The 27,560-nt window shown below is 41.8% G+C and overlaps 1 protein-coding gene across 1 annotated transcript; it reads left to right on the plus strand.

Moving 5' to 3' along the window:
- The first annotated feature begins 423 nt into the window (after window positions 1-423).
- On the plus strand, window positions 424-26,781 carry LOC102227071 (SLIT and NTRK-like protein 3). Its single transcript, XM_005798392.3, has 7 exons — window positions 424-749; window positions 5,607-5,888; window positions 6,050-6,301; window positions 6,530-6,645; window positions 8,482-9,414; window positions 11,691-11,910; window positions 23,521-26,781. The coding sequence occupies exons 2-7, from the start codon at window positions 5,673-5,675 to the stop codon at window positions 24,646-24,648; spliced, it is 2,865 nt and encodes a 954-aa protein (XP_005798449.2). The 5' UTR covers window positions 424-749; window positions 5,607-5,672; the 3' UTR covers window positions 24,649-26,781.
- The last annotated feature ends 779 nt before the right edge of the window (window positions 26,782-27,560 follow it).

Consider the following 27,560-nt stretch of genomic DNA (forward strand, 5'->3'; position numbering starts at 1 on the left):
TATGAACTAAAAACAGGGCCACTTCGCGCGCCGCCTTATATTGCATGATTAATTCCGTTCCGCGTCTCTCTCTCTCTTTCTCCTCTCCTCTGTGAATTACCCAGTTGTGTTAGAGATGAAGAGAGGCTTCTCCATCGTTACGCAGCCTCCAACTCCGCGCAGCGCACGAGCGACCGCCGGGTCCACTCACTCGCTCGCTCGTTCGCGCACTGCCGCAGCTCCCACGGGCTGCTCCGTGGAGAAGCGGACCCTGCATCCTAAAGCCAAACGAGTTATTTATTTATTTATTAATTTAAAGTCCTCCTCCACCTCTTTCTCTCTCTCTCTCTTTCTTTCTCTCTCCCTCTCCCTCGCTCCTTCGCTCGGTTTTCATCCTCTACCTCATTGCAGTCTTATCACGTCCCCCCCCCCACCCCGCACAGCCCTCCACCGCCACCCCCCAACCCTCCCTCATCCTCCTCATCCGCCTCGGCCGCTACAGGAGAGGAGAGAGGGAGAAGAGTGCGGCTGGACGTGAACGACATGTCGACAGTCAGCCACTAAAGTGTTCCTTCGCTCGCTTCCTCGTTGCTTTTTTTGTTTTTTGTTTTTCTCTGCCGGCGGACTGAGTGAGTATTACCTGCATCCGAACTGAGCCGAGCGACGCTGCGTGGATCTAGTGTGTGTGTTGGTGGGGGGAAAAGAGAGGCAGACAATGAAGAATTCAACTGGATTGCGTTACTCTGCCAAGGATTTCCATACCTAGCCTGGTAAATGCTTTTAATATGCTCTTTATTTGTGTATGTGTTGTAGTGAATGGACTGCTCACGCTTTATTCTAACTAACTACTGTCTAAATTGGAGTGGCTGTGAGTTATAGCCCCTCATGCATTTGATGTGTGATGCTGCTCGCCTGATATAGTGCAGGGTCTGTGCTTTGCTGGGAGCAGGGACCCTATGTAAGAAGAAGAAGAAGAAGAAAAAAAAAAGAAAAACAGTGAGTGTGTTTTCTGACCGCCAGAGAGGACACAGAGGCAGACAGTGGAAATATGTGACATGAATAATATGGGGAAGGAGAAGCAGTGACCGTCATCTCTGGCTGGCTGGCTGGCTTGCGTCAGTGTGTGTGTCTGTTTGTGTGCGTGTGTGTGCGTGTTTGCGTCTCTGTGTGTGTGCACAGAGGGTGCAGGGGGTGGAGGGAAGAGGAAAGAAAAAACTCGAGAGACAAGGAGGAAAGCCACACCTGTGCCAGGCCTGTCTTATAAATAAAGCAGCAAGAGACATATGCACAATCACATTCAGCCAGAGTCCTTTCCTGCTCCCATAATGATGCAGAGCTATTCTGACTGCCGACTACTTCACTTGGCTGATCTGAGAAGGAGGCTTGAGTGTTGACTGTGTTGCTTCCCATCAAGGCAGAGTCTAACAGAAGGGATCCCACTGGTCCCTCTGGACTGAGTATTGATCTTCTTCAAATAGGGGGAGGGGCTTTTTGTTTGTTGTTGTTGTTTTTGCTCAGAGATCAACAGTGCACGCCCTTCGGATACTAATAATAAAAAAAACGAAGATGACTGGGACTCTATTGTGTCTTGTTCCAGTTTGTCAGTGAGCACATTAGCCCAGATTGGTGAGCTTCCTCCTTCCCGAGGCCGTCCGGCAGCGTCTTGCAGCGTTACGAAAGCTCACCCCCCGACCCTCCAGCCTACCATCCATCCACACGTGCATCCGCCACCTGTTTCTGTTCCCTGGCAGGCTTTAAAAGCATACTTTTTGGATATGGTTTGACCTTTCTCGCATTGTTTCTCGGCGCACGCTAACGCGCGCATGTGAGAAACTTGGCTCGGGAGCCGCTTCTCTCCGAAGGCGGGCGTACATTGTGTGCAGAGCAGGAGGAGGGCTTTGATGTAATCAATATCAGATTTCAGCTGTTTCACTGTGAGGCTCTCATCCTGAGTGGCAGACTTGACTGACTTCTTGCTGCTTATGCAATCCCACTCCCTTCCTCCTCCTTTTGCACCCACTCTATAACCCATTACTCTCCCCCCTTATCTGTCTGGTCTTCCTCTAATTCTCCATTCCTTCACCTTTTTCCTGCCATCTTGCCTCCTCCTCCTCCTCTGGTTTTCACTCATCCTTTCAATCTCTCTCCTCCTCTCTCCCCCCCCTCCTGTTATAATCACCTCTGTGATTGCTCTTCCTCTCCCAGGCGGTGATGTTTTCACTGCTGCCTTCTTTTCTAACCCGCCGATGCCAGATTATTGCTGGATGATTACAGCTACCATACCATCATGATCATTATTGCATTCCGAGTGCCAGTGTTCAACACTATGTGAGCAGATCGAGATGCTTTATCCAATTTAGATCTCATTAAGGCTTGAGAGGAAATATTCCAGTGCAAGACTCTGCGTTCTCAGCTGTTTTCCATCTTTGTTTTGTTGTTGCTTTCTCTCTAACTTCTGCAAAATTGTTCGTTTCCCCTCCTCACAGTGATCCCATGCAGACTGGGAGGGCCTGGGAGTGTTTTCAAGGTGTGGATATGCTGTAGATACAATAAGAAAATAGAGCATTAAATTTGAACGTTGATTCAGTCCATCCATCCACATGGTGATCGATTGCAATTTATTTATTTTTTGTAAAACGCCTCAAGACGACATTTGTTGTCAGTTGGCACAATGTAAACAAACCAAATTCAGTAGAATTTAATTTATTCCTTCGGAAATGATCTGAGCGCTCTGCTGCTCTGAGTCTGGCCAAAACAGTGCAGAATTTGGACATGAAAGATGTGTGGTAATCCTGCTCTTATTACATCAGCAGCGCTATCAGCATCAGCTCGTGCTCCTGCCTGTCATGTCGCCTCTACATCGACTTGCTTTTGAAAAAAAAAACATTTTTTTTTTCAAGAGTTTTGATTTGCAGCGGTGCTTCAGCTCCACTGTCATTATCACAATAATGACTGTGACAGGCCTTGATGGCTGTTGATAACCCAACATATTTTTGCTGATTGATAATCTCGGGTAGGTTGCGCCTCGCCTCCCCCCCCAACTCCACACCCCCCCCTCTGTGTTCCCTGATTGCCATTCATCCCATTAAATGGAGCAGTTCATTAGACAGAGGCATTATGAATCTGATTTGCATTTACTCATATTCATATCGCATACATTAAAACAACACACGCGTGACATTTCAGCTTTGCCGGCCATTTGAGAATACAGATGAATATATTCATCCCAGCTGTTATTTATTTATTTTTTCGTCCCCTACTTGTCCGAAAAGCCACTCTGAACGCGGTGAAATGTGATTCACAGGTGAGCTGGCCCACGTGTTTATGTCTTTGTTTTGCATTTACAATGTGAGTATTTGAATTTGCAATATAAAAGCGTTTGCTGCCTCAGCTAAGAGACTGTTCAGCTTCCCTTCACGAAGCGTTTGCCCCACTTTATATATAAAGCATTGTTTTCTAGCGCTGGATTCAGCTTAACTTGCAAAAATATTTACACTGCTCAAATGTTTCCACGCTTTGCCGCTTTACTACCACAAAATGTACATGTTTTGTGGTGTCTACATGTTTTAGACCCACACAAACCAGCACATTACTGTGGAGTGTAAGAAAAATACAACATGGTGAGCATTTGTATTTGGTCCCCTTTACTCTGATTCAATTCAAAAAATACTTTATTGATCCCAAAGGGAAATCAATGGATTAATTCAAGATTCTTCAATGAGTTACAGTGGATAGAGATGGCTGTGAACAGGAGAGATCTCCTGCAGCAGTCTGTGTTACAGCAAATTTGAGGAGGCCTCTGACTGAGGACACTGCGTTTTTATGACATGCCTCTAAATTAAAGCCAGTGCCCCTAGGAGTCACCAAATTAGTAAACAGTGTATTTTAATGAAAGCATAAATATAGCTGTTCTGTGAAAACCTCAGAGATGAAGCATAGTGGTCATGGTGCATCATGGTGGGGGTTTGGCTTACAGACAGAAGCAGGTAAATAAAGGGCAGTTCTGAAGGTAAGTGAAGGGCATGAAAAACACATCCAAGATGTTACGGAATAGTTTAGCTCAAAGCTTATTCTTGTGTTGGAGTTACTAAGACGAAGTCTAGCTCTAAAACCAAGAAAAATAATCTGAGGCAAGATTTGAAGATGACTATTTTTCCTCTTTGCAATCTGACTGGACTCTAGCTGCAGCATTTTTGCGCAGAGAAGCAAGCAAGCTTTTAGTATTTGAGTCTGAACGTGCCAGGCGGTTGTTCTGGCATGTACAATTCACCAGCAGAAGGAACCGATTTTTAAAAATTTGTTTATTTTTTATGTGCTTCATAGTTCGTGTTCAGCAACAGAAAGTGAAAGGTCAAATCAGGAAGCTTTTGACCTTTGCTACTGTATTAGAGACTAAAGAATTACTGCTGTACAAACCCACAGCCCATCCTTAGCTTGATGTGTATTCTTGTGTATAATTAGGGGTTATCAGGATGCATGTGCTATAGCAAGAACAATGCTTAACCTTGGACGGACAGCAACTTGTCTAAAGTGGACCTCACGATTTATTGTGTTATGTTATGGTGATGGAATATGTCTCCTGAAAGCCTATTGCACATCCATTTTCTTTTCTTTTCTTTTTACCTCTAATATACATATCATTTATATAAGCTGCAGACACTACAGTTGCTTCATTGAAATCAATGCATTTGAATGACTTGTTTTGAACTAATTTCTATGAGACATTCTACCTTCTGAGTAATTCATTATTTACCTATTTTTACAGCAAACATGCTGAGTACAGCTGCTACTACATAGGGTTTGGTAAAGCCATACAGAGATTGTATTCAGTTTTTGAACATTCTGCTGTTGTGGGGTAATGAAAATGTTTCGATTGCATTTATTATCCAGCATGTTTTTGTTTGTTTAGCTTTTTTTTGGGGAGAGAATTATAGCCATCTGTCTTTTATGGCGCATTTGTCATTGCATCTTCATTTAGTGATAAAATACACAAGATGAATGTTTTACAGTGCATGTGGACTGATGTGTTTCAGCTTTATTCTGTCGGTTATGATGGCAACTTGTCATTTTGCCGAGGCGTTATCTACCTGCTTAGCTGTGTTGACACAGCCAGCGGCAGAACAGCAGTGTTAGAAAATATTGCTTCCCTGCTTCCTGGGTACTCATTATGCATGCTAGAGGTATTTTAGATGGGTATGTGTAAAATATTTTAGAAACCATGAATTAGTCTTCTTCCATTTCACAATTATGGAGTATTTTGCATAGGTGTCTCACATAAAATCTGAATTTTATGGTTGGAATGGGAGAAGGTGTAGAAATGTTCACGGAGTGTGAATATTTTTGCATGGCACCGTATGTTTGTCATGGTTTTTTGACTCATATCATGGCGAACTATTGCCTCCAGCTGGCCTATACATCATTATTTCCGTATAATGAAATGCTTTCCCCATGGCTCAACAGTCTGTGATTTAACATTTATTTCCAGGCTGCTTGAATATGCTTATGATGTATCACCAATCTGATTCATGCTGAAATGACTTCTCCTTCTCCTGCCCTGTCTGTTTGTCCTCACGGATCCTGTGTGTGTGTGTGTGTTTGAACGTATGCGTCTTCTCCTCGCCTGGCAGTGAGATAAAGGCCCGATGCCGCGCCGTAGCCCCAGGCTGCTGAGTTGAAAGGGGAGAAGCAGCAGGATGCAGTGGGTCACTCTGGTGGTGGCCCTGGGGTGTGCGCGCCTGTCCCAGGCGTCGCACGGTCCCACCCCCACACCCACCTCCACACACACCCCTCTGGTGGACAACTCGGAGGAGGAAGTGGACGAGCCGTGCTTCGAGCCATGCACGTGCGAGGTCAAAGAGGGTGTGCTGCACGTGCACTGCGACGGGCGGGGCTTCACCAACGCCAGCCAGGTAAACCTCCTCACCTCCTCATTCATCACGGCCTTTGCGACGATGTCATCTCGTTAAAAAGCCGAATCTCCAATGCTAATATATCGGCTCCTGGCTCGTTCTTATTGTTCACGTCCCCTAATTAATAAATTAAGTAATCAGAGCTGTAATTAATCATCCAGGTGTCACAGTCATGGATCCGCCCTTTCAAACTCAACCTCCAGAGGAACTCTTTCAGACGTCTCTATAGCAACGGGTTTCAGCACCTTGGCAACGCGGTGTCGATGAACCTCGGCAACAATGCACTCCAGGACATCCGAGTGGGGGCCTTTAACGGGTTGGCCAAACTCAAGCGCCTGTACCTCCACGAGAACAAGCTGGAGGTCTTCAGAAACGACACGTTCGCTGGTTTAGAGGCCCTGGAATACCTCCAGGTAAGCTCGAGGACATAATCAGTCCTAATTATCCATGATTGACTTTATTATTGATGAATCAGTGCGAGAGTACAATTCGTTTCCATGCCAGAAACAGTGGTGGAGTGGCAGCTGCTCTGGGTGAAATGGGGTAAAAGAGTTTTAGGGTTTGTTTTTGAACCAGAAAGTGGCCAAGCTTTGGTTTGAGCTCTGACATCTTTGTCCATATTGCATTTTTCTGTCCCACAGGCCGACTACAATGTGATCAAACGGATCGACAGTGGCGCTCTGAGGTTTCTCTACAAGCTTCGGGTTCTCATATTGAATGACAATCTGATCCCCGTCCTGCCCGCTCATCTGTTCAGGTTACATCCTGATTATTTTACTCCAAAGCTTTTTAATTATGCCAGGACTGATCTGTAGAAATATCACTGCCAGGCACGGTTAGTCACAGTGTTCTGCTGAGGTAGGGTTATTGTAGCGCGCACACAGCGCCTCGCAAAAGCTCTCATATCCCTTGAACTTTTTCGCAATTAGTCACGTTAAACCCACGACGCTTGACGTGCTGTACTGGAAAAGCTATGTGATAGATAGACCAACACCGAGAGGTTCATAATTAAAGTAGAAGGAAAGTTTTCAACATTTTTAAAAAGGAAAATCTAAAAAGTTTGTTGCGCATTTGTATTCAGATCTTTTTACTGACGTCTTCAGAAATCAACTGAAAAGTACAATGGAGTCCAAGTGAGTTATGTGAAGGCCTCAGAGGGTCGTTAGAGAACATTAAAGAGCAGATAGCATGACGACCAAGGAACACAGCTGGCGGGTCAAGGGGACAGTCGTGAAGACATTTTTAGCCAAATCAGGTGGACGGATCAACTTCACTCTGCCTAAATGAAAAGTGGCAAGAAGAAATTCATAGGACACATAAAATATATGAAAGAAAGGGCTCTAGATGAGCCCAAAATATATATATTGTTGTTTGATAAGGAAGCTAACACTGCATTATCACCCCAATCACCCTGCCACTGCTGTAAAGCAAGGTGGTGGCAGCATAAAGCTGTGGGATTGCATTTCTTTAGCAGGGACAAGAAAGCTGGTCAGAATTGATCTAAGGTGGACTTGGTACCTTAATACAGGTAGGCCAGTCACAATAACAAATGTTGCTAGGCGATAAATTGTTCCAGAAGTTATCGCGATAAACTATAATGTTGTTTTGACACCACTTTCAACTTTATAATGATATTGGCATGAACACATTTTCAAAGATCAATAGACTTAAAGTTTTAATGAACATTTACCACTGAAACTGACAAACCGTTTAAATATCCAAAATAAATAAACAAAACAACAGAAGCAACAAATAAATTGAATTATGAAGTCTCTGTAAAAAAATGTCCTTCAAAAATAGGGCTAGTTGAGACCAAAACACCCAGAGTGAAAACTTTTGTCGTCCAGTTTTTGGTAGAAAGAGAGAGAAAACAGAAACATGATAAATCATGCAAATGGAAATTACTGAGCTCATTTGAATTTATCATTCGATTAATCAATTTATTGCTTATTGCGACAGGCCTAAATACAGGGCAATCCTGGCCAGCGGTTCACCTCATGACCCTAAGCTAAATATTATCTCCTAATAACCCTTAGTGATTGTGACCTAGCATACATTGCTTCTGAGATGGTGACTGAAATTCAATATGCCGTGCAGAAATTAACTTGAGAATCAATGGCAAGACCTAAAAATTGATCTTCACTCCATTCAATCTGGTGTTGGAAAGAAGAATGAGAAGAAATTTGTTAGAAACATACCCCGAGGTCTTTGCAGCTGTAATCACAGCAGAAGGTGAAGGTGGTGGAGAACAAATGCACGCCATTATCAGATTATGATTTGCAAAAAAAACAACAAAAAAAAAACAGTTAAAAACACACACACACAAACCTTGTATCATCCCTTTCATCTCTTGGTCATACTGCAGTTTGCGTGTTTTTTCAAATTTAATAACAAATAAAATACACTAGATCTTTTAATCGTGATGCAATTAAATGATGAAAAAGTTCAGGGTTTTTTGAATGTTTTTGCAAAGCGCTGTATGTCATAGAAGATGAACTAATCATCCACAAAAAAAAAAAAAAACAGATTTTTTTTCATTGCAGTTTGTCCTTTCATCTAACTACATTGCCTCTCCTTCCCCCTCCTGCTCCAGATCTGTGTCTCTGACTCACTTGGACCTACGGGGAAATCGTCTGAAGAGCCTAGCAAAAGACGGGACGCTGCAGTACATCGGCCGCTCCCTGATGGAGCTGCAGCTGGAGGAGAATCCCTGGAACTGTAGCTGCGAGGCAGTGGAGCTACTGCAGTGGCTGGGTCAGATCCCCTACACGGCTGTCGTCGGGGACGTTACCTGCGAATACCCGTTTCATCTTCACGGAAAGGACTTGAGGGAAATCCCCCGCAAAGAGCTGTGTGCTGACCTGCCGGATAAAGAGCACCAGGGAGAGAGAGGCGCTCCATCAGCGGGATCCCAGCCCCAGCCTCTGCCCCCAAACTCTAAACACAACTCCCATCCCGGGAGAGCCAGGCCGACAAGGCCATCGTCTATGGTGCATGGCTCCCGACAGAACACTCTCACGTCCTCCACTTCGTCCCCCTACACTTCAGCGGAGCGTAAAGAGAGGGAGAAGCAGCTGAAGCCAACTAAAAGACCTCGATCCTCCAGCCGAACGCCGCCCACCGCTCGCAGCTTGATGCCCAACCAGAACCCCCCCGTGGCGGGCTACCAAACACGGCCGCCCATACCTATCATCTGCCCCATCCGTTGTACCTGCAATCTGCACATTGCCGACCTGGGCCAAACCCTCAACTGCAAAGAGAACAGTTTCCGCAACATGTCCCAGCTCATACCTCGGCCTCTCAATGGCCGAAAGCTCTTCCTGGGAGGGAATTTCATCCAAAAGCTCGTCCGCTCCGACTTCTGGAACTTCTCCAGCCTTGACCTGATTCACTTTGGGAACAACCGCGTCAGTTTCATCCAGGAGGGAGCCTTCTCCAGCCTAGTGAACCTTAGGACCCTCCACCTGAATGAGAACGAGCTGGATAGGTTGAGCCCCCACATGTTCCTGGGACTCCAGAACCTGAGGTGAGGAGTGTTTGCATCGCTCTGCGTTTCACGCATCCTCTCCTCTGAGCACTTCAAACAAATTTTCTCTTCTTAAACCGAAGCCACATGTCAGCTTAAGGTACTTAGAGATTTGTTTGTTAAAAAAAAAAGAAAAGAAGTTGAATTAATTTCAGTATAATCCTGGCACTGGATAACGCTGAAAACGTTGATTACCATTATGCTGGAGTTTGATTGAAATGAAGGTTTCCCATTCTCTTCCATGTTTGTCATTACTTAGTCACGCTGTCTGATGCAATGCTCCAGTTGAGTTGTAAGCCTGGTTCTGAGTGACAATGTGAAAATTAATGTTTTCTGGTATTTGCATACAGAGGTGTTGATAAGACGGCGAGGTGTCAGGACGATGGCAGGATTTTGTGTTTGGGAAAAGACTCGTCAGAGCGATGCATATGTATAAAATTGTCAGATTAAGCTCACAAAGATGATTCATCTGTACATAATGCATATCTTCCTTCATTAAGTGCATTAAACATTAATGAAGACAACAGATCAAAATTCATGCCATTCTGTCTAAAGAATGATAAGTCACCTAGGCTTTAGATTTCAGCCACACCGTCTTTATATTTCCAGACAGGTTTAAGAAAATCTGCAGCCATTAATCTGACTATTAATCAATAATAAAGATCCTCTGCGGACATGGAAAATGTCTTCCTCTTAACCTCTCGTTAGCCTTTGTTAAATGCTAAATGGTGACAGAGCGCTCTGAGCAATATGAACTGGACCTACAGTGGATGTAAAAAGTCTACACACCCTTGTTAAACTGCTTGTTTTTAAATATGAAAGAATGCTAAGTTATTTTAACCTTTTTAAACTGTTAATGTGACATCCCTACACAACTAGCAATGAAAAACAAACAAATCAATCCGAGTAGAAAGATAGAGTAAAAAGGTTGCAACAACCTGGTTGCACAAGTTTTGAAACTCTAACTAAACCTGTTGTTGAATCATATTTTTTATGTAATTTCAGCATTCAGTCTTCTTTGTTTGCCGTCTCTAAACATCTCACATCTACCTTGAAGGAGTTTCCGGAATCTCTTCTCCACAGCCTTTTTCACTGACTTCCTGTCAAACTGAGTCCTGAGTCTGGTGGAGCCATATTATTATTGATTTTGATGAATGCCTGGACTAAGTGCAGAAAATAAAAACAAAAAGCTATCGGTCGAAATTTTATAAGCCTTATAACTCTTTACGAAAGTCTGGGTCCATCTGAAAAAAAGTAATCCCACAGCATGCCACTGCCAGCACCATATTCAACTCTGGATGTGAGGCTGTGCAGTGTCGTCCATCAGAAAACTTGTTCTAACAGTAGGATTAGGAATAGTTTAGCCAAGTCTGGACTTTTTTTTTTTTTTTGTCATTCAGCCCCAGAGGAGACCAGAACTCACCCAAAACTCCTGCTGTGCCTTCAGTTTTGTCTATTAGTATCCTCCCTTACCAGTTTCTGTTTTGTATTTTTATTAATTATGGAGAAACATTCCATGTTTTTCTAACATTGCTGTTACGGATTTTCTCAAACTGCTGCAGACGTTTTGTACCCCTTTCCTGACTGATGCTTTTGTACAAGGAAATCTACCTCTCTGCAAATTCTGGGCTTAGCTAAAGGATTCAAATAAACACAAGTCCAACTAGAACAGCTGAACTTCAGTAATGGGTAATCGGATGCTCGATAACGAATAGCAGACGTGTACCTGAGACTGAATGCTACAATTGAGCCAAAAGGTGGTAGTTGAAGGGTGCGCACAATAATTCAAAATGACAGTTGCTGCTTTTTCATGTTGTACCTTTATTTTCTCAAAGAAGATCTTTCTGTATTCAGCTAAGTGATACATGCTGTACATCACAGTGAAGTTGAAGAAGATAGTCCTTTCTTTTCTTTCGTGTTTCTCAAAAGCAAAAACATGCAGAATCTCCGACAGTCATCAAAAAGTATATCGCACTCAGTTCTACTAGTTAAAACAAACAAAAAAAAATCCAATGTGGTAATCAGACATCTGTGTGAAATTTGACATAATTTGGTACTGATCGCTTTGTGAAGAGGCAGAGGGGGTAGATTAAATCAAATTTCTGCCATGAATTCGAAACACGAATAATCAGCTGCGTATTTATCGAGATTTGGATAAATGAGGACTAAGCTACTGTGCGCATAGACCGTTTTATTATGCTGTAGGAGCATGGCCCATTTGTCTTTTTTTTTGTTGCTGTAAACTGATAATATCTGCTTCTGTTTCCTGACCTTAGGTTCCTTTACTTGGAGAACAACAAGATCAGTGTGGTAGATCCCGGGACCTTTGACTCCATGCCGTCCCTTGAGTTGCTGTTTCTCAACTACAACGCTTTGCAGAGCCTCCCCGTCGGTGTATTCTCTGGAGTCAAGCTGTCTCGTCTTAACCTGAGAAACAATGTCTTCCAGCATCTGCCTGTGGAGGGTGTGCTGGAACACCTCAGAGGACTGGTACAGGTTGGTGGAAATCCATATTTTACTTATTCTAACCATCGATTCCTGCAGGGGGGGGCACTGGGGTACAGCGCCTTGCAAAAGTATTCGGCGAACTTATTGCACATGTTGTCATTCTACAGTCACAAAATGGAATGCAATTTAATGAGATTTAATATGATAAAAATGCAGGCATGATGGTGAGGAAATGGATGCTTCAGTTTCACTTGCTTTTTACAAATAAAAACCTGAAAATTGTTTACATGCTTTTCTGCCCCCTTTTTTATGCCCCTAAATAAAACTTTAGTGCAACTAACTGCACTCAGTGAGCTAATTAATTAAGTCCACCCAATTTAATTTCAGTAAGGATACAGCTATTAAGTGAAGGCCTCAGAGGGTTGTTGCATAATATTAGAGGACATTTGTTGTGCACTTCAGAAGTGTGACCTTTCTAGGAGAGTGTTGAGAAGAACTAGTCTTGCTTGTAGTTTTCAGCAAGCCACGTAGGAGACGCAGTAAACATGTAGAAGAACATGCTGCCGTTATGTAAGATAAAATTTCAACTGTTTGTCCTGGTTGCAAATAGCTAAGTAAGGTAAAAAAAAACAACCTGCACTGTGCATCTAACACAACAATCCTTACAGTAAAACATGGTCATGGCAGTGTCATGATATGAGAGAGTTCTTCTTCAGCAGCCTGGAAGAAAAAATGTCAGAGGTGGCAAAAATGTATTTAGTTGTTTATTTCATTCATTTTTGCAGTTTAAAATGTTACATGTTGAAATAAACAAAAGTTTTGAATGATAAGGAGTAGTTGGAAGAAAATCTTTTTTGTATAGTTTACCTTTCTCTTAAACGTTAACTCACTAAACCTTAAGCAACTAAGTATCAGTCAGCCTATCGAGGCATCTTTTAACAGGCAGTGTATATGAAAAAATGATAAGGAATAAAGATATGTTATCTTTGTACTGATACAGCACTCTGAGTTAATATACTTCACTGTACAATAAGTTCATCTTCTGTCAGATTTAAATCGAATCATGACAACATTAGAAAGTCTGGAATTAATTGAACTGATTTCAGTTATTTGTGGCTGTTTTTGCAAAGATGAATTTCAGTCTGTGGATGTGCAAAGCTGGTAGAGACAAATGAAGGTAACAGTGGCAAAAGGTGGTTCCTTAAACTATGAACTCGTGGGGTTAAAGAAATACTTTCTGACCTTTCCGGGTTTTCTTTTTTGGTGCTAATTTTAGCATAATTCCTCATCTAATCTCTTCCCTTGTGCTACTTTGTGTTGTTCTAATACATACAATGACAGTAAAATACATTAAGGATTGCAGTTCAGGAGTGTATCTGTAGTTATATTCTGCTTTTTTGTTGTTTGTCAGGTGTAAAACTGAGGTGATGGACCCTTTGTTTCACTTTGCAAAAATGTGTTTAATCTCTCTCAAATACTACAAAAGTACAAAGGTCTAAGATGCTGCAAAGAAACTGCAAATGGCGATATTACATCTTAATGAATCAAGTGCTGACAGGGCCCACCTGCATTTTTAAACTTCTGGCAGGCCCTGATCTGCTGGCCTTTGAAACAGCTGGAGCTTTTTCCCATCATCTGTTGTTTTGAGAGTGCTGCTGCAGCATGTGAGACTCTGTTTGTGCCTCAGGTATTCCAATTGGAAAATTGCAATAGACTAAATTTGCATAAGTGGTCTTAATAAATCAGGAGTTAGACTGGAGAAAGCAGAAGCCTTTAAGTGTTTAAGCATGGTTTTAATTAATGCAACGTAGAGTAAATAGACTGTATAAAATACAGCATATGTTCATTTTTATTTTTTTTTTCTGGTTTTCCTCACATCTAATCACAGCCTTTAAATGACTGGTTGCGGCATGCAGCGCACAGATAAGAACACATATTAAGTCCTTTCAACCAAGACTTCAGCAAATTTAATGTAAGCTTTTCTTAGACAGCCAGAGCAGAATGAGGTAAAGTGGGTGTAGATTAGCCTGAATGTCATTGTGAATTTCTGTTCTTATTTAGCTTGATGGAAAAAAAAAAATAAAAAATCCCAAAACTCCCAATTCTGGGTTTGTGTGGGTGAGACTGGCAGTTTAGCAGCAGTTTCTAAATGTTTGCTGGAGGAAGCGTGCATGTACAAATAAATGCATTATGTCTATTGTGCAGTGCTCTTGTGTTCAAGAGAATTTAAGCTTTCGCAAATTGGATGCACCCAGTGGGTTGTATTCATGGAACCCAGCTGCATCGCCATTATAGAGCTGGAAATCTGTGCCACAGTAACTGAATCCGTTCATTTATCGGGGTTGTTATTTCCCTAACAAAGCCATATTAGCGCTACCCGTTGGCTGCAGCGAACAACATGACAGCGATATCACCTGTTGGCTTACTAGTGGGCTGTTTGAAGCTCGGGGCGTGGGCTTTTGTGGGCGCCTCTGTGTGTTTCTGAGCCAGCGTTTGCACTGTAAAATCAAAGGCTAACACTGATGGAAGCGGGATTTAGCTCCCAGCTGCTGGGAAAAACAAAAAGAAAAGCGCAATTCTGATAAAGCAGCAGCATACACAGCTTACAGTCAGCTCTGCCGTCAAGAACAAGATTATGCAGTCACACCCACTTAACTGATACGAAAAATATTTCCCTTAGCGCACTGTTAGAAAATGATAAAAAAAATTTGTCTGACGTTAAAGAGAAAATTAAAATCATTGTGGTGCGTGTGATTTCTCAACTGGAAAATTAATGCCAGTACAAGAGCAACCGAGCCTTAAAGCACAGGGAGATTTATATATAATAAAATCAACTTAAGTGAAGGAGCATCTGAAAGGAGGCCAAAAATATGTACAGCCCAGGAACACATATGTCTTTGTCGGTACTTGCTAAGAACATGTTGGGTTTCAGGCAGGCACTTCCCTGTCATAGCCAGCATTAATCAAGGAAGTTGCCCATGGCCAGGTTTGGCTTTTAGTGGGGAGCAATTCTGTCTAAAAAAAACTTGATGCAACTGACACAATGTGTAGAAATAACCAATTATGCTCCTGTGTGGAAAACTGAGACGGAGGCAGACAGTGGAGCATTTTGGGAGGTTTTCTGACTGATTAGAGGGAAGGTATCCACTGTAATCACTGCTGAATTATTCAGATATGTCCTGGCACCAGTGTTGTCAGCGCCCATGTCCCTGCTAAAAATCTCACTCTCAGTCAAAACTTGAGGGGGTTTTTTTTGTGTGTGGGCATGTGTGTGAGGTATAAGGGTAATAAATATCCATTGTGTCTGAATTTAAAGCAAGTCAAGTGTTTAGCTTTTCAGAAAGACTGGAAATGTTGGGATTGGATGTAACTAGTATTAAAGAAACCCTCAGAGACCATAAAGACAGACGATAAGCTTTTAGCCATCACTCTAAGACAGTGTAACAGCAGATCTGTAAAAAAAAAAAAAAAATCCTATTCCTGGAATGAGAGGCAGACATTTATACCCTCTACTGATGTCAAATCTTGGTATTGTGCACCTGAGATCACGCACAGAGCACGCACAGAGAACCAGGGCTGTTATTATGTTGCCTGATAGAAAACATTTACGATTGAGCTGCTCTCCAGTGAACATGGCCTTTTGTTCAGAGCCCAGATGTTCCTTGATACTAGGAAAATATTTTTGAAAACCAATTTTCTCTCAGGGTAAATTCTGTTGAAGAGAACAAAGTTGTTTTTCTCCCCATCACATATCTATGACTTGCTTAGTGTCCAGAGGAACTGACAAACTAAATATCATTTTACTGAGAATGAATATAAATTGCAGCCCTGAGCTGAGTTTGAAAATTAATGAAAGGTTAAGGATGACTGAGAACTTGAATAAGTATAAGTGACCCATAACAACCAAACAAAATAAGTGTAGTACATTGCTATGTAATTACTACTTATTAAACAGTGAATAATAAAACATAAATGGTACTCTGTGTTTTATTACACTTTATCTAGTCCAGAGGACCCTAAAGTGTTTCACACATTCACAGAATGATGGTGGTTAGCTGCTACATTGTAGCCACAGCTGCCCTGGGGCAGACTGGTGGAAGGCAGCCATGCGCTGAGGCCACTGGGCCCTCTGACCACCACCAGCAGCCAAGACGGGTGAGGTGTCTTGCCCAAGGACACAACGCCTGAGACAACGGTGTGGTCTCCACAGTATGAGTGGATTATCTCTTTTGTGCTGGCTCGAACAGAAAAAAAACAAAAACCTGCCAGCAGCTGATCTTTACAGGAAAAATTACCCTTCAGGCCCTTTCCCAGTGTGGGCGAACACCTCTTTTTAACACAGCATAAAGTAAGCAGTAACCGGCACGGCAATTACCAAAGATCTTAGCAGTAGCACATTATGGATGCCGTAAAAATGAGCAGGCTGTGCAAATTGTAAAATTAATTCTTGAGAGTAAAATGAAAGCCATCATGAAGATTTTTTAAGAGACGGCAATGAGTTCTTAAAACTAACCACAAAGGACTAAAAGAAAATATGTGATTATGAAGGATATGCAAAAATGATAAATACAAGAAAGTAAACACATTGCAACAAGATATAAAACGTAAAGTGAAAACACATAAGCAAAACTATAGATGTACTTTTATGTAATGTTATAAATGTAAGCCAAAACAGCCAGCATCAGAGTTACTAGAACTTGCTAGTCAAAATGTTACAGAACCATCAAATTATGTTGCTAAGCTAGCCGTTAGCATGCTTCTTGATAGTGACTGGAAACAACACTGTACTATGTTACGATGTGACAAAATAAAAAATTAAAATGTGAGTTGTTTTTGAAAATGAAAAGAGTTTTATGAGACTGTTAGGCTCGTGAAAGTTACAGCTTGCTGCTGGTTTGCATAGTTTGAATCATTAGTATGGTTTGTATTAGCTGACGGTTAGCGCCATCGGTGGTTTAGAAAGCTAAAAGCCACTTCTGCTTGGAAGAAAGAAAGATATAACATACAAATAATGTTTTTTTTAAAGGAAATTTAAATTGGTTAATTTATAATTGGGTAATTTGCCTTTCACAATTACAAACTTATATTATGACATACATGTGATAAAGGGCATGATTGTGAAGTGAAATATATATGTAGTTTTAATTTTTTGAGTAAAAAAGAGCAAGCCTGGTCAAAACAAGTTACAAGTTGACTTTGAACAACAGTTCTCAAGTCAGTTGGTTTGCAGAACTGGACTTTGACTGGGCCATCCAAACACATAAACATGGTTTAACCTAAACCAGTTCCCTGTAGCTACATCTGTAGATTTGAGGTTGTTGTCCTGCTGGTAGTGGAACCTCCGCTGCAGGTTTCAGTTTTAGCAGAGTTGATGAAGCTGAATACATATACGTGCAATCTTCCAATTTGTATTTGTCAAAAGAAATGACTTTGTGTTGGTTTGTCACATAGAATGTCAATAAAGTACCTTGTATTTTGTGAGATAAAGACTTACAAAGCCCAGTGAAGCTAGTAAAGGAGATTCAGTTGGTCTTTTTAGTGTCAGAACAAGAACTAAGCTTTCCTACTATTGTCCAAAAAATGCATGTGAAGTCCGTTGGTGACTATCCTTTGGTAATAGTATGTGCGGACTTATACAGTATGTCTCCTGTGTTCCCATTGTTATGATTTGGTGATGTACCACACCCCATGATTGTGCATAAGATTAGGACAGAAAATGTTTGGATGATAAGGCAGCTGATGGTGAGACACATCAGTAAAATTAATCAATACAAAGTCCATACTCATAGAAATTGCTACCATCTTTTATTTGGCTGCACATCTTGTGTATCCAATTTCACCAGCACAATAAAAGCGGATGAAAACAACTTAGATCCTTCTGTAACATGAACCAGTTTTCTTTATTTTAAAGTGCGCAGCACAGCATAAAACAAAACCACTATAGGTGTTTTAAACCAGAATAGACTAGCTCAGCAAAAAAGCTTCTGTCATTATAGGTTTTCATGAGCTGGGAAGTTTGACCACACTACTTTGCTATTTACAGAGACAAGATGGGTCTCAGTCTCACTGGCTGTCTGACTCAGTAATTTGGATTTCATATTACATGATGCCATTAAAGCCTTTTTAACTTCAGTGATGATTTTTTTTTTCACTTGTTAAATAAAGGCGGAATGTTCTAACCATTGAGATAAGAGTAATTTACTGTTAATAACCGTCGGTATTTAATTATGTGCAGGGGTGGATGATACGCCAGGACATAATTAGTGTAAGACTAATTATCACAATATTATTTTAGCGTCAAAATGACTTTATATGCACATGGTGGTGATCTTGCACGCGTTTGTTTTGCCAGAACTGTGAGAATGAGTTTACATCTTCATGTCATTACTCCACTGAACAGCTAGCTGCACGTTCCAATCCCAAACATCCAAACCGATGCAAACTTCTGCAGTCTGTATTTGTTTTCCCTCAGAATGGAAGATCAGAGGCTGCTTTCCAAACTCAGCATGTTGCAGGGATGTTTAGTGATCACACAGAAACAGAGGCGCCTGCTTTTCTACCAACAGCGGCCTCAATGGACCAGATGCTTTCGCTCTTTGCTATTACATCCGCCCGTGTGCAGCCTACAAGAAGCGGCAAACCGCTGTACAGAACAAGTTCACTGTTTTCCTCGGGGGGGATGTCGGTGAAGTCGCTCGGGAAAATACGCAAACGCGAAAGTGCATGTTGCAGGCGAAGCGAGCGCGAATATGAAAGTTGATAGCTATGCCACAGCAGAGAAGAGCATTCCCCGGAAAGTGCCAAAACATCACAAACTCATAAAATCGAACAGCATGAGTGTAGACTTTCAACGAGCAAATTGATTTGATATGGTTCTTTGACTTTGTATCTCATCTGCAGATATTTTTGCTACATAAAATCTGGACAGTCATAAGAAAATATGTTTCCGCTGAATGAAACACAACATATCTGGAACAATGTCTTTTGGACAGTGCTGCCAAAGTATTTGTAGCCATTATACTATTTGCTTTTTTGTCATCGTTAAATGTTCCAGAGCAGAAAAAATAACTTGAGTGAAAACAAACCACAGTTTTCAGATGATGATATTATTCATTCGGGAGTGGAAATCCTGTCCAAAACAACTTGGCCCTGTGTGAATTGCCTTCTCTGCCTAATAATATCAGGCTGTTTCACTCTCAGCTGCAACAACTGCCATCAAGAGTTTGTGAATTACTAGTAATGAGTCTTTTACATCATTATGAATTAATTTTTGCCCACTTGTTTTAATTTAGCCCCACTGGAGGGATTTCAAGCTTTCTCTGACTGTGTAAAGGCATGCCACAGAATCTCAACCAGATTTAAGTCCAAACTTTGACTGGGCCATTCCCAATACCTACATTTAGTTTAGCTTTTCAGGGGTATAGGAGCTAGTGCTCTTCAGATCTTTGTCCTGCTACACAAACTGATAAAATGGCTGTTTTATACATGATTTTTCTGCTAGCAGGATTACTACTACCATGCAAAAGGACATATATTCCAGATAATCATGAAACAGCCCAAGCCCACCACAATATCATCACCATATGTCTAAATTTACACTGTATAAAATAATCCTCCTCGGTTCTGTCAGTCCAAAATTCTTAAATCTTTAAATTGGGTTTTTAACGTAAATGGGTAAGTCGGCCTTCTGTTGTTTTTTCAGTACTTACAGCTTGGAATTCACCCAGGAATGTCATTTTTTCGTTTCCTGTCTTTCTGCTGTTGAATAATGGACACTGACTTAATTGAGACAAGTACAGTCCTCTCAGTGTTGCTTTAGGCTCTTTTGTGACCTCCTGGGTGAGTTGTTGATGGATTCATGAAGTAATTTTGGTAGGCTGGCAAAGCTTAAACGCTGTTGTGTTTTCCTTACTTGTGAATAATGACTCTCATCCTGGTCTCTGAAGCTTCCATGATGTTTTTTCCCCAAATGCATGTAATTGAGTGTTTTTCATCTGTTCCTACATTTCTGTAGATAATAGTTTACATTTTGAGCTCTTATAGCCTGCTTCATGTCAGACAGGCTCTCTTTAAGTTCTTGATTTTATAAGCCAGACGTTAATGAGGCCTGTGTGTGCCTGGTGAAATTAAACTCGGCCCTCAAAGAATGTGGTCAGTTTGTTTGGTTGGCTTTTTTCCCCTAATAAACAAAGTCATCACTTGAAAACCACATTTTGATTGTAATGAAGCAGTTTGATATTAAAAGCTGTTTATCTGAAACCTTTAAGTGGGATTAAAAAAAAATAAACTGAATAAATGTGCAAAGGGGCTGTTTGATCTATTGTGTCTATCAAGTGTTTTAGAGCCAAACATCTGTATGGCAGCTTAAGATGGGCTAAAGCACGTAAATGAGCCCAAAGACTGCAGCATATCTACAACAGAATAGCAAAAACTGGAAAAAAATCAAAGTGTATGCTGTGGTTCAGTCAAAGTCTAATGGGAGTTTTTATGCGCTGTGCATTTATACACACCTGTAAAGAAGAACTGGCCAAAATATCATCACCAGCGATGCGAGAGAACGATAAATGCAAGTGTTATTAAATTATGGCTGCTAAAGATGTTATACAAGTGATTGAAATTGTATATTGACAGTGATGGAATTTGCTTTCTCCTCCCCGCATATCATCTACAGAATAAATATTTCCCATAAAGACATTTCTTCCAACACTTCTGATTGTTTGTCAAACTCACTCTCTTCAGGCTCACTCCGAGTCTTATTATTCATAAAACAATGGAAGACATTCATCAGAAGAGTGAAGGCTTGGCAAGCTAAAGCTCAGGGGGCGTCTCATCACCAGAGACTTCAGCTAAAATCCTTGTGCCAGAAACTCTAACACATGCTTCATATCGACTTGATTTCTGGGAGCCACCCAGAGCAAACCTAACGACTGAAAGAAAATCACTGTTTGAGCAAAGAGATCAATTAGGAGACACGGGATTTGCTGAGAACATTTTGAATTTCTCCCCTGGTGGGAATTTTTATAGCTCTCTAATAAATCTTGGACAATAATTGCTTGATCTTTGATCTTCATGTTAATGAAGGACCAGCAAATAAATGGAGTCCTTCATTTCAGGCTGAATGTGTTGGGCTTCAATGTAACTGTTATTAAAAATACGAATTATATCTTGGCTTTTATTCAAAAACAGCAAATCAGTAGTTCCTTCGATTGAAACACAGATGCATGTACCCTTTCCTGACTTTGAATCTTGGTATTCTGTACATGAGATGACACACAGAGAGATGATGGACAGAGAGCAATGATTACTATTGGACTTCTGGATGGAAAAATTTATTATTGACCTGCTTTCCAGTGAACTTGGGTCTTTTGTTCAGAATCCAGATTTTGGTTATGGAAAAAATGATTTGACAAACCCAACTTTTCTCACAGGAAACCCCGTTACTTAGCACCCAGATCAATTAACAAACCAAATATCAGCTTACTGAGAATGACTATCAATGTCAGATCCATAAGTTTAAGAATTAATGATAGTCATAACCCATATATAGCACATGAATGTAACACAGTGCAGTAATGTGTTATAGTAACGCCACACATGCATAGTATCTATTAAACATTGAATAATACATTTGGGTTGTCTAGAGAAGGTAGAGCTGGTTGGTAACAAAATGCTTTAGACTGTTTTTAAAAGGCATTTCTTTGAAGTATTAAACCACAGGCCTCCATTTTCACAAAAGCACACAGCATGGGCTGACATAATAGTAACACCTGTCGGGGGTAAGCAAGGGTCTGTAATTTCTTACCAAAGTAGTGCTTTGACTGACAATTTGACAGCAAATCTCACACTTGGTGACCAGGCTTGTAAACTGTAAACACTCCTGGTTACGTCGGACAGATGCTTAAATGATAGACGGGGTGACAGAGTTTAAGGGATTTGAATGAAAGCGTGCAATAAAATGCATCGAGAATTTCAGACAGATGTACGATCATCACCGTGAAAGTTATGAAGGAAAGGGAAAAAAAAACTAAGCTGACAGTTTGGCCACATATTTTTGTGTCATTTGGCTCTTTCACGCTAAATCAAGTCTTGCAAGAATGCAGACACTGGAAAAAAATGTATTTTTTTGCGTGAAAATTTGGATTTAGCAGGAGTGTTGAAGCTCATTTAGAACTGCAGCTGTTTGTTGTTTCTAGTCACCCATCGGTTCTAGCTGCGATTGTGAAAGCCCACAGTGGACTGACGCCAATAAAGGAAGAAAAAAAAAAAAAGCATCCGGCTGTTGAGAGCGTGACAACCGGGAAAGGAGCGGCTCCCGCAACAGCAATGCTGAATCATCTCCTTCTTTAAAAAAATTAAAATCATCCATCTATCTCTGCAAGCCAAGGAGATGGCCTAACCAAATTAGCATGACAACATTTGTGCGAGCGCCTTGGAAGTGCGACAGAGAGAATATCTGCTTTCACTGCCAGTGTCGCCGCTAAAGACTCGGAACAGATCAGTCCTGCAGACAATACAACATGATGTGATTCCCTTTGTGCATAATCTGCTTTAGCTTTTTCAAAGTGTTTCAAAGAGAATATTTGAGTTTGTTTTAGGACCTGCAGTCAATAGCTGGGAGGCAGAAAATGGATTTGTGGGCATACCTATTGGATTATGGCACAGGGGAGAGTTGCATCACATCCTGCCTGTTGTTAAAGACTCGGCGCTGGGATACTCCCGCATGTTCGCCTGCCTGGGAGTTTTTCGAGAAAGTACTTATGTAAATCCTGGGTTGTCCATAACCAGCCAGAGCACAGCAGGAATCTGTTTTGAGGGCCTTCGCAAGCAGGTTCAAAACTAAACGCTGCGCTCTGCCATTCAAAAAACAAAAAACAGGTGATTCACTTTCTCCACCACACTTAATGACATTATTTTTATTTATTTATGCTACTAATAATACAGTTTTTACCGTAATTTAGAAGTTTGTGCTACATGGAAAGCTACAGTACAAGCAGAAAAAAAACGACACACATTTTTTACTTTCCTTCACAAATAAAACTCTTAGAAGTTCAGTGTGCATTTGCATTCAGGGCCCATTACTCTGATACTCATAAATAAAATGTATAACAATTTATACTTAATACAGCCTTAAGTATTTAAAATCAATTCAACTGACAATCTGAAACAAGGCAAGCTGTCAGATGCTGATACGTACCCTAAAAAGCTTGAAGCAGTAACGAAAAGATGTTTCTGCAAAGCACTGACAAAGGGGAGGCTGAATGCAAAAGACTTGATTTTGTAAAAGAAGAAGAAAACTCTGCATTGCACTTCCAACTTCTTGTTTGGGTTGGTTCACCTCATAAAACCCCAATAAAATATTCTTGACGCATGTGAATGATTCAAGGGTGTGGATACTTTTGCAAGGCCCCGTATTATGTTAATACCACAAGACAAATTTAGTAAACATCATTCTTCTTCCTTGTCACCTCAGTAATGCTTGCATTCAGCTTATTTGGAGCTGTTTTAAATTAATAATGTACATCGCCAGGGCTACTGCAAAATTAGTTATTTTTGTGAACAGTTAACAGAATGATTCATGAATTCGTGTTGCATGGCAGATCAGTAATTATTTCACTATTATGCAATGACAGTGTGCTGTGGTGTGATGTATTTCTCCAGGTGGACCTGCAGCAGAACCCATGGGAGTGCAACTGTGAAGCGGCTCCGCTGAAGCGTTGGCTCGAGGGGCTCAGCACTATGATTCTTATGGGGGAGGCGGTCTGCAAGTTGCCCGAAAAGACTAAAGGCGTGGCCCTGCGCTCCCTCTCCATGGAGCTGCTCTGTCCTGAGCTGGAGCCCCATGAGGGCCGTGAGCTGGAGGAGCAGATGGCAAACTCCACAGATGCAGGAGGAAATGTATCCATGTACCCTACGCCTGGGCTGGGACCCCTCGCCCCTCCGTGGATAGATTCGATCCCTCTGTCGGTGTTGGTGCTCAGCCTGCTGGTGTTGTTCGTCTCCGCTTTCTTCGCAGCCGCGGCACTAATTGCCTACGCCCTGAGGGTTAGGGAAAAGCTGCCGTTCCGTCGCCAGGGAGAGGTAGACTTGGCCGGCATACAGATGGAGTGTGGAATCTTCACAGAGCAGACGCACCACCACCACCACCTTCACCACAACCTGCCTGAAAAGCCTCCCTTACCTCTGGCCGAACACAACCACGTCTACGACACCATCTTGCCCCGAGAGGCGGCAGCGAAAGAAGCCGACCCCGCCGCCACCTCACACATGTGTAGCAACCCGATGTTCAAAGACCAACAGGACGCGGATGTGAACCTGCAGCAGCAGCAGGCGTTTGCGGCTTCGAAGGAGTGCAAGGGAGGATACTGCCCTACGCCGGAGAAGGAGAAGGAGTGGACCCTGGAGGTGTCTTCATCCCCCATCAACACCATCACAGGGGCAATGGGAGCGCTTGCTGGTCTCCATGGGAATGGCATCCTGTGCCCCACGGTCATCGACAGCCAGGGTCCCACTCCTAAAGTGGAGCTTGTGGACTGTCTCTTCCAACTCCCCACCCCCGAGTTCAGAGATCTGCCCGACAGGTACGGGAGGCCCCCGCCCTGCTACCCCCGCACCCAGGACTCCAAACAGGAAGTGAGACCTGACCAAACATTCGTGGTCACCACTGCCAGCTCCTCAGCCGGAGGTGGCCACAGCAGCCAGAGTGAGCAGGGAAATGGAGAGCAGAGACCCAGACTGAGGACCAAACCAGACTACATGGAAGTTCTGGACCGGTCCTATCAGTTTTAGCACTCCTCCTTCCTTTAATCCCTCTCCTCCCTCCTTCTTGCTACCATTTTTTTCTTTTGTCTACTCGTCATCTCCCTTTCTGCTGATGAATCACCCAGTAACACTGACTCCTCCTGTACAGAGGTTGGTTTTCAGAGGAGCCTGTGGGGGAGTGGGACTACGCTACACGCCGTGTTTTATTCCAGGACCTGAGGTCAGGTTTTGTATTTTTCCCCACTACTGGCACATAGGTTGGTATTTGGCAAGGATTAGCTGAACCAGGATCTTTGCCTCTGGGCAAAACTTCAGCTGCAGATACCGCTGCTTTTCATTTTTCCTCCACAGTCCTACAATGCGATAAAAAGGCTCCGTTTTTCCACCAAGCACCACAATTAGCAGGCTACAGCACGGCTGTGGGCGTTAATGTTCATAATATCACTCTCAAAGGACCTGCGTGGAGGTGAAAAAAAAAACACAGCTCTTAACAACATCAAAAACAAGAGTCATGAACCTCGACAGCCCGAAGGCCTGGAACGAGCTGGGCATGCACGTTGAGACAGAGGAGCGGCCGAGACAACCCAAGAAGAAGAAAAATAACCGAATATAGCCAAGTGCCTTAGCAATGAACAGCCAGCAGTATGGTCAATGCTTATTTTTCTATAAATACAGATCTATTTATCTAAACAAAGAGGTTTGACTACCAACGGACGGGACGCTGATGGACAACTGAGACTAATCGAGAACCTGAAGAGTAATTGCATTCCCTGGATGAGCCAAAAATAATAACCTACCCAGTCAATATTGGAGTTGTTTGTATGCAGTTCTGTTGATTTTTCTTCATCTCATCCGGTCAAACTTAGTTTGCTTATCTGGATTTCTTTACAGGGCTATGACGGGGACTAATTCGGGATTGTCTGGATTGTCGCAGAGTGAGATTCTGGAAAGATTTTGGAAGTTCTTATCATTGTTACTATCATTTTAATGGAAAACAAAACCAAGGAAGGCAGGACCACAGAAGAACACCGAGCCAATGGATGCATTTTGGATTTCTTTATCTCTCAGACTTAGCCGGGCCACAAGGACCTCTGCTTCATGTTTTATTCCACTCGACAAAGGCACAGAGGTTATTGTATTCTTTTTCTTTAAAGTATTTCTCAGAGGAAATATTGAATGACAACAAAGACAAAGGACAAAAAAAAGCAGGTGTAGAGGCATTTTTCTTTTCTGTTGTTAAAAAAAAGACACTTCTATCAACTACTGGTTAATATCTTTTATGGAGATACTTTTTATGCTTTCATCTCCAAACAATAGTAGAGGCAGTTGTGAATATATTTATTCTTAGTTTTTGCGTGTTGAAGCTCTCCTGTAAGGGATCATGTTATATTAATGTATAGGATGATTCTGCATCTGGTTCAGCCTTCTTACCGCCGACCCACGAAGTACAATAAAGGGTGCTACATTAAAAAAAAAAAAAAGACGTTCCCTGGCAACTATTGTGTGACAGATTCACACACATTTACACACAGCCTGACCCAAATAACATGCACTCTCATGTTCTCCATCTTCATTCCCTTAAAGGGATAGTTCACAATTTTGTAGGTAACTTTTTTGGGGTCTTCATTTAGTTGCAAATCGAGGATTAGGGTGGAGTTGGCAGATTTATCTGTGTTTTGATGCTAACTGCTAATTTCATTACAAGTCAATAATACATTTCTTTAAATGCTGTGTCCAGACACTCTTTGTTTACTCTGGTTTAGGGAAATGCAATCAATAGGAAAGGCTAAAATAGTCTATACCTTTGACTTCCTCTGTTTCATGGATGTGGCAGCCATATTGGAAACTGAACAAGTTCACTGCTTGGTGAACTTGTAAATCATTTCAGGTCAAGGTAACCTCATAATGGAAAAGTAAGTTGCTGTAAAACTCAAATTTAAAGTTTAAACATCTGATACAAAACAAATATCAGATTTCTCATTGGAAATGCTTTTAATGTACCTTCTGCAATATCTGTTCTCACTCAGGAAGATTTATGTTGGTCTGCAGCCTCCAAACTCCATTTCCTGCATAATTATAAACAAAATCATCATCTCTTTTGTAAATAACCACCTGATGCACATTTGATGATGGTTAAAATACTCAAAATAGGATGGGATGGTCTCTGTAAAACTGTTTTCACAATTTAAAAAAGTAATGAACCAAAAAAATTTGCAATGTGCTTGTATTTCTTTACCAAAAAAAACACTCATCTTCTGTTAGATGTACCATCTTCAATATCGTTTTTCACTCTTCCTGAATGAAAACAGCCTCAAAATTTCAACATTACTCTGTGGTTAGGCCATTACCAGGAACAAGAAAAAAACAGATAATGCATAATATCATTAACATATTTATATTGACAGTAGAAATCCTTCAAACTGCAAAGCCAAACACAAAACAGTTTTTGAAATAAACTCAACCACAAATCAAGCAATTAAACAACAAGCAGCTGGTGACTCTGCTTTGGTCTGGGCCCCTTTAGGACTAGCCGCAAGCTTTAGCCTCCAGGACTAACTTTCTTGGGTTGATACCAAATGAGGAGGACATGAAAGTGGTCTACTGCTTTACACGTTTTAAAAAATATTCACTTGAAAAATCCAGAATGTTCCTTTTCTTAATAGTGCATGAACAAAGGGTTGCGCTGAGCTTGTCCATGCAGAGGGCTGGAGAGATCAGATGGAAGCCGGGCGAAGCTGATGGCCTGCAGCGTTCCTCACACATTGAAGGCTGGGGAAAGAAGCTAATAGAGGCAATCTTCCACATTAACTGTATGAAATCAATACAATCTATTTGTGAAATGAGGACATGTAAGGCCACTGGCCCCGGGGCCAGGGTTTCACATTGCACCATCCCCTTCCCCAGCCTGCGTGTCTCGCGCAACGGTCTCTCCTCTTCTT

Source organism: Xiphophorus maculatus, chromosome 19 (genome assembly GCF_002775205.1).
Source record: "Xiphophorus maculatus strain JP 163 A chromosome 19, X_maculatus-5.0-male, whole genome shotgun sequence".
Taxonomy (NCBI): domain Eukaryota; kingdom Metazoa; phylum Chordata; class Actinopteri; order Cyprinodontiformes; family Poeciliidae; genus Xiphophorus; species Xiphophorus maculatus.

Excerpts from the sequence above, each read along its gene's own strand:
- LOC102227071 (XM_005798392.3), top strand. The coding sequence starts at position 5,673 with ATGCAGTGGGTCACTCTGGTGGTGGCCCTGGGGTGTGCGCGCCTGTCC. Across the intron at positions 6,302-6,529 it reads AGGCCCTGGAATACCTCCAG|GCCGACTACAATGTGATCAA; the intron begins GTAAGCTCGAGG and ends TCTGTCCCACAG. Across the intron at positions 9,415-11,690 it reads CTGGGACTCCAGAACCTGAG|GTTCCTTTACTTGGAGAACA; the intron begins GTGAGGAGTGTT and ends TCCTGACCTTAG.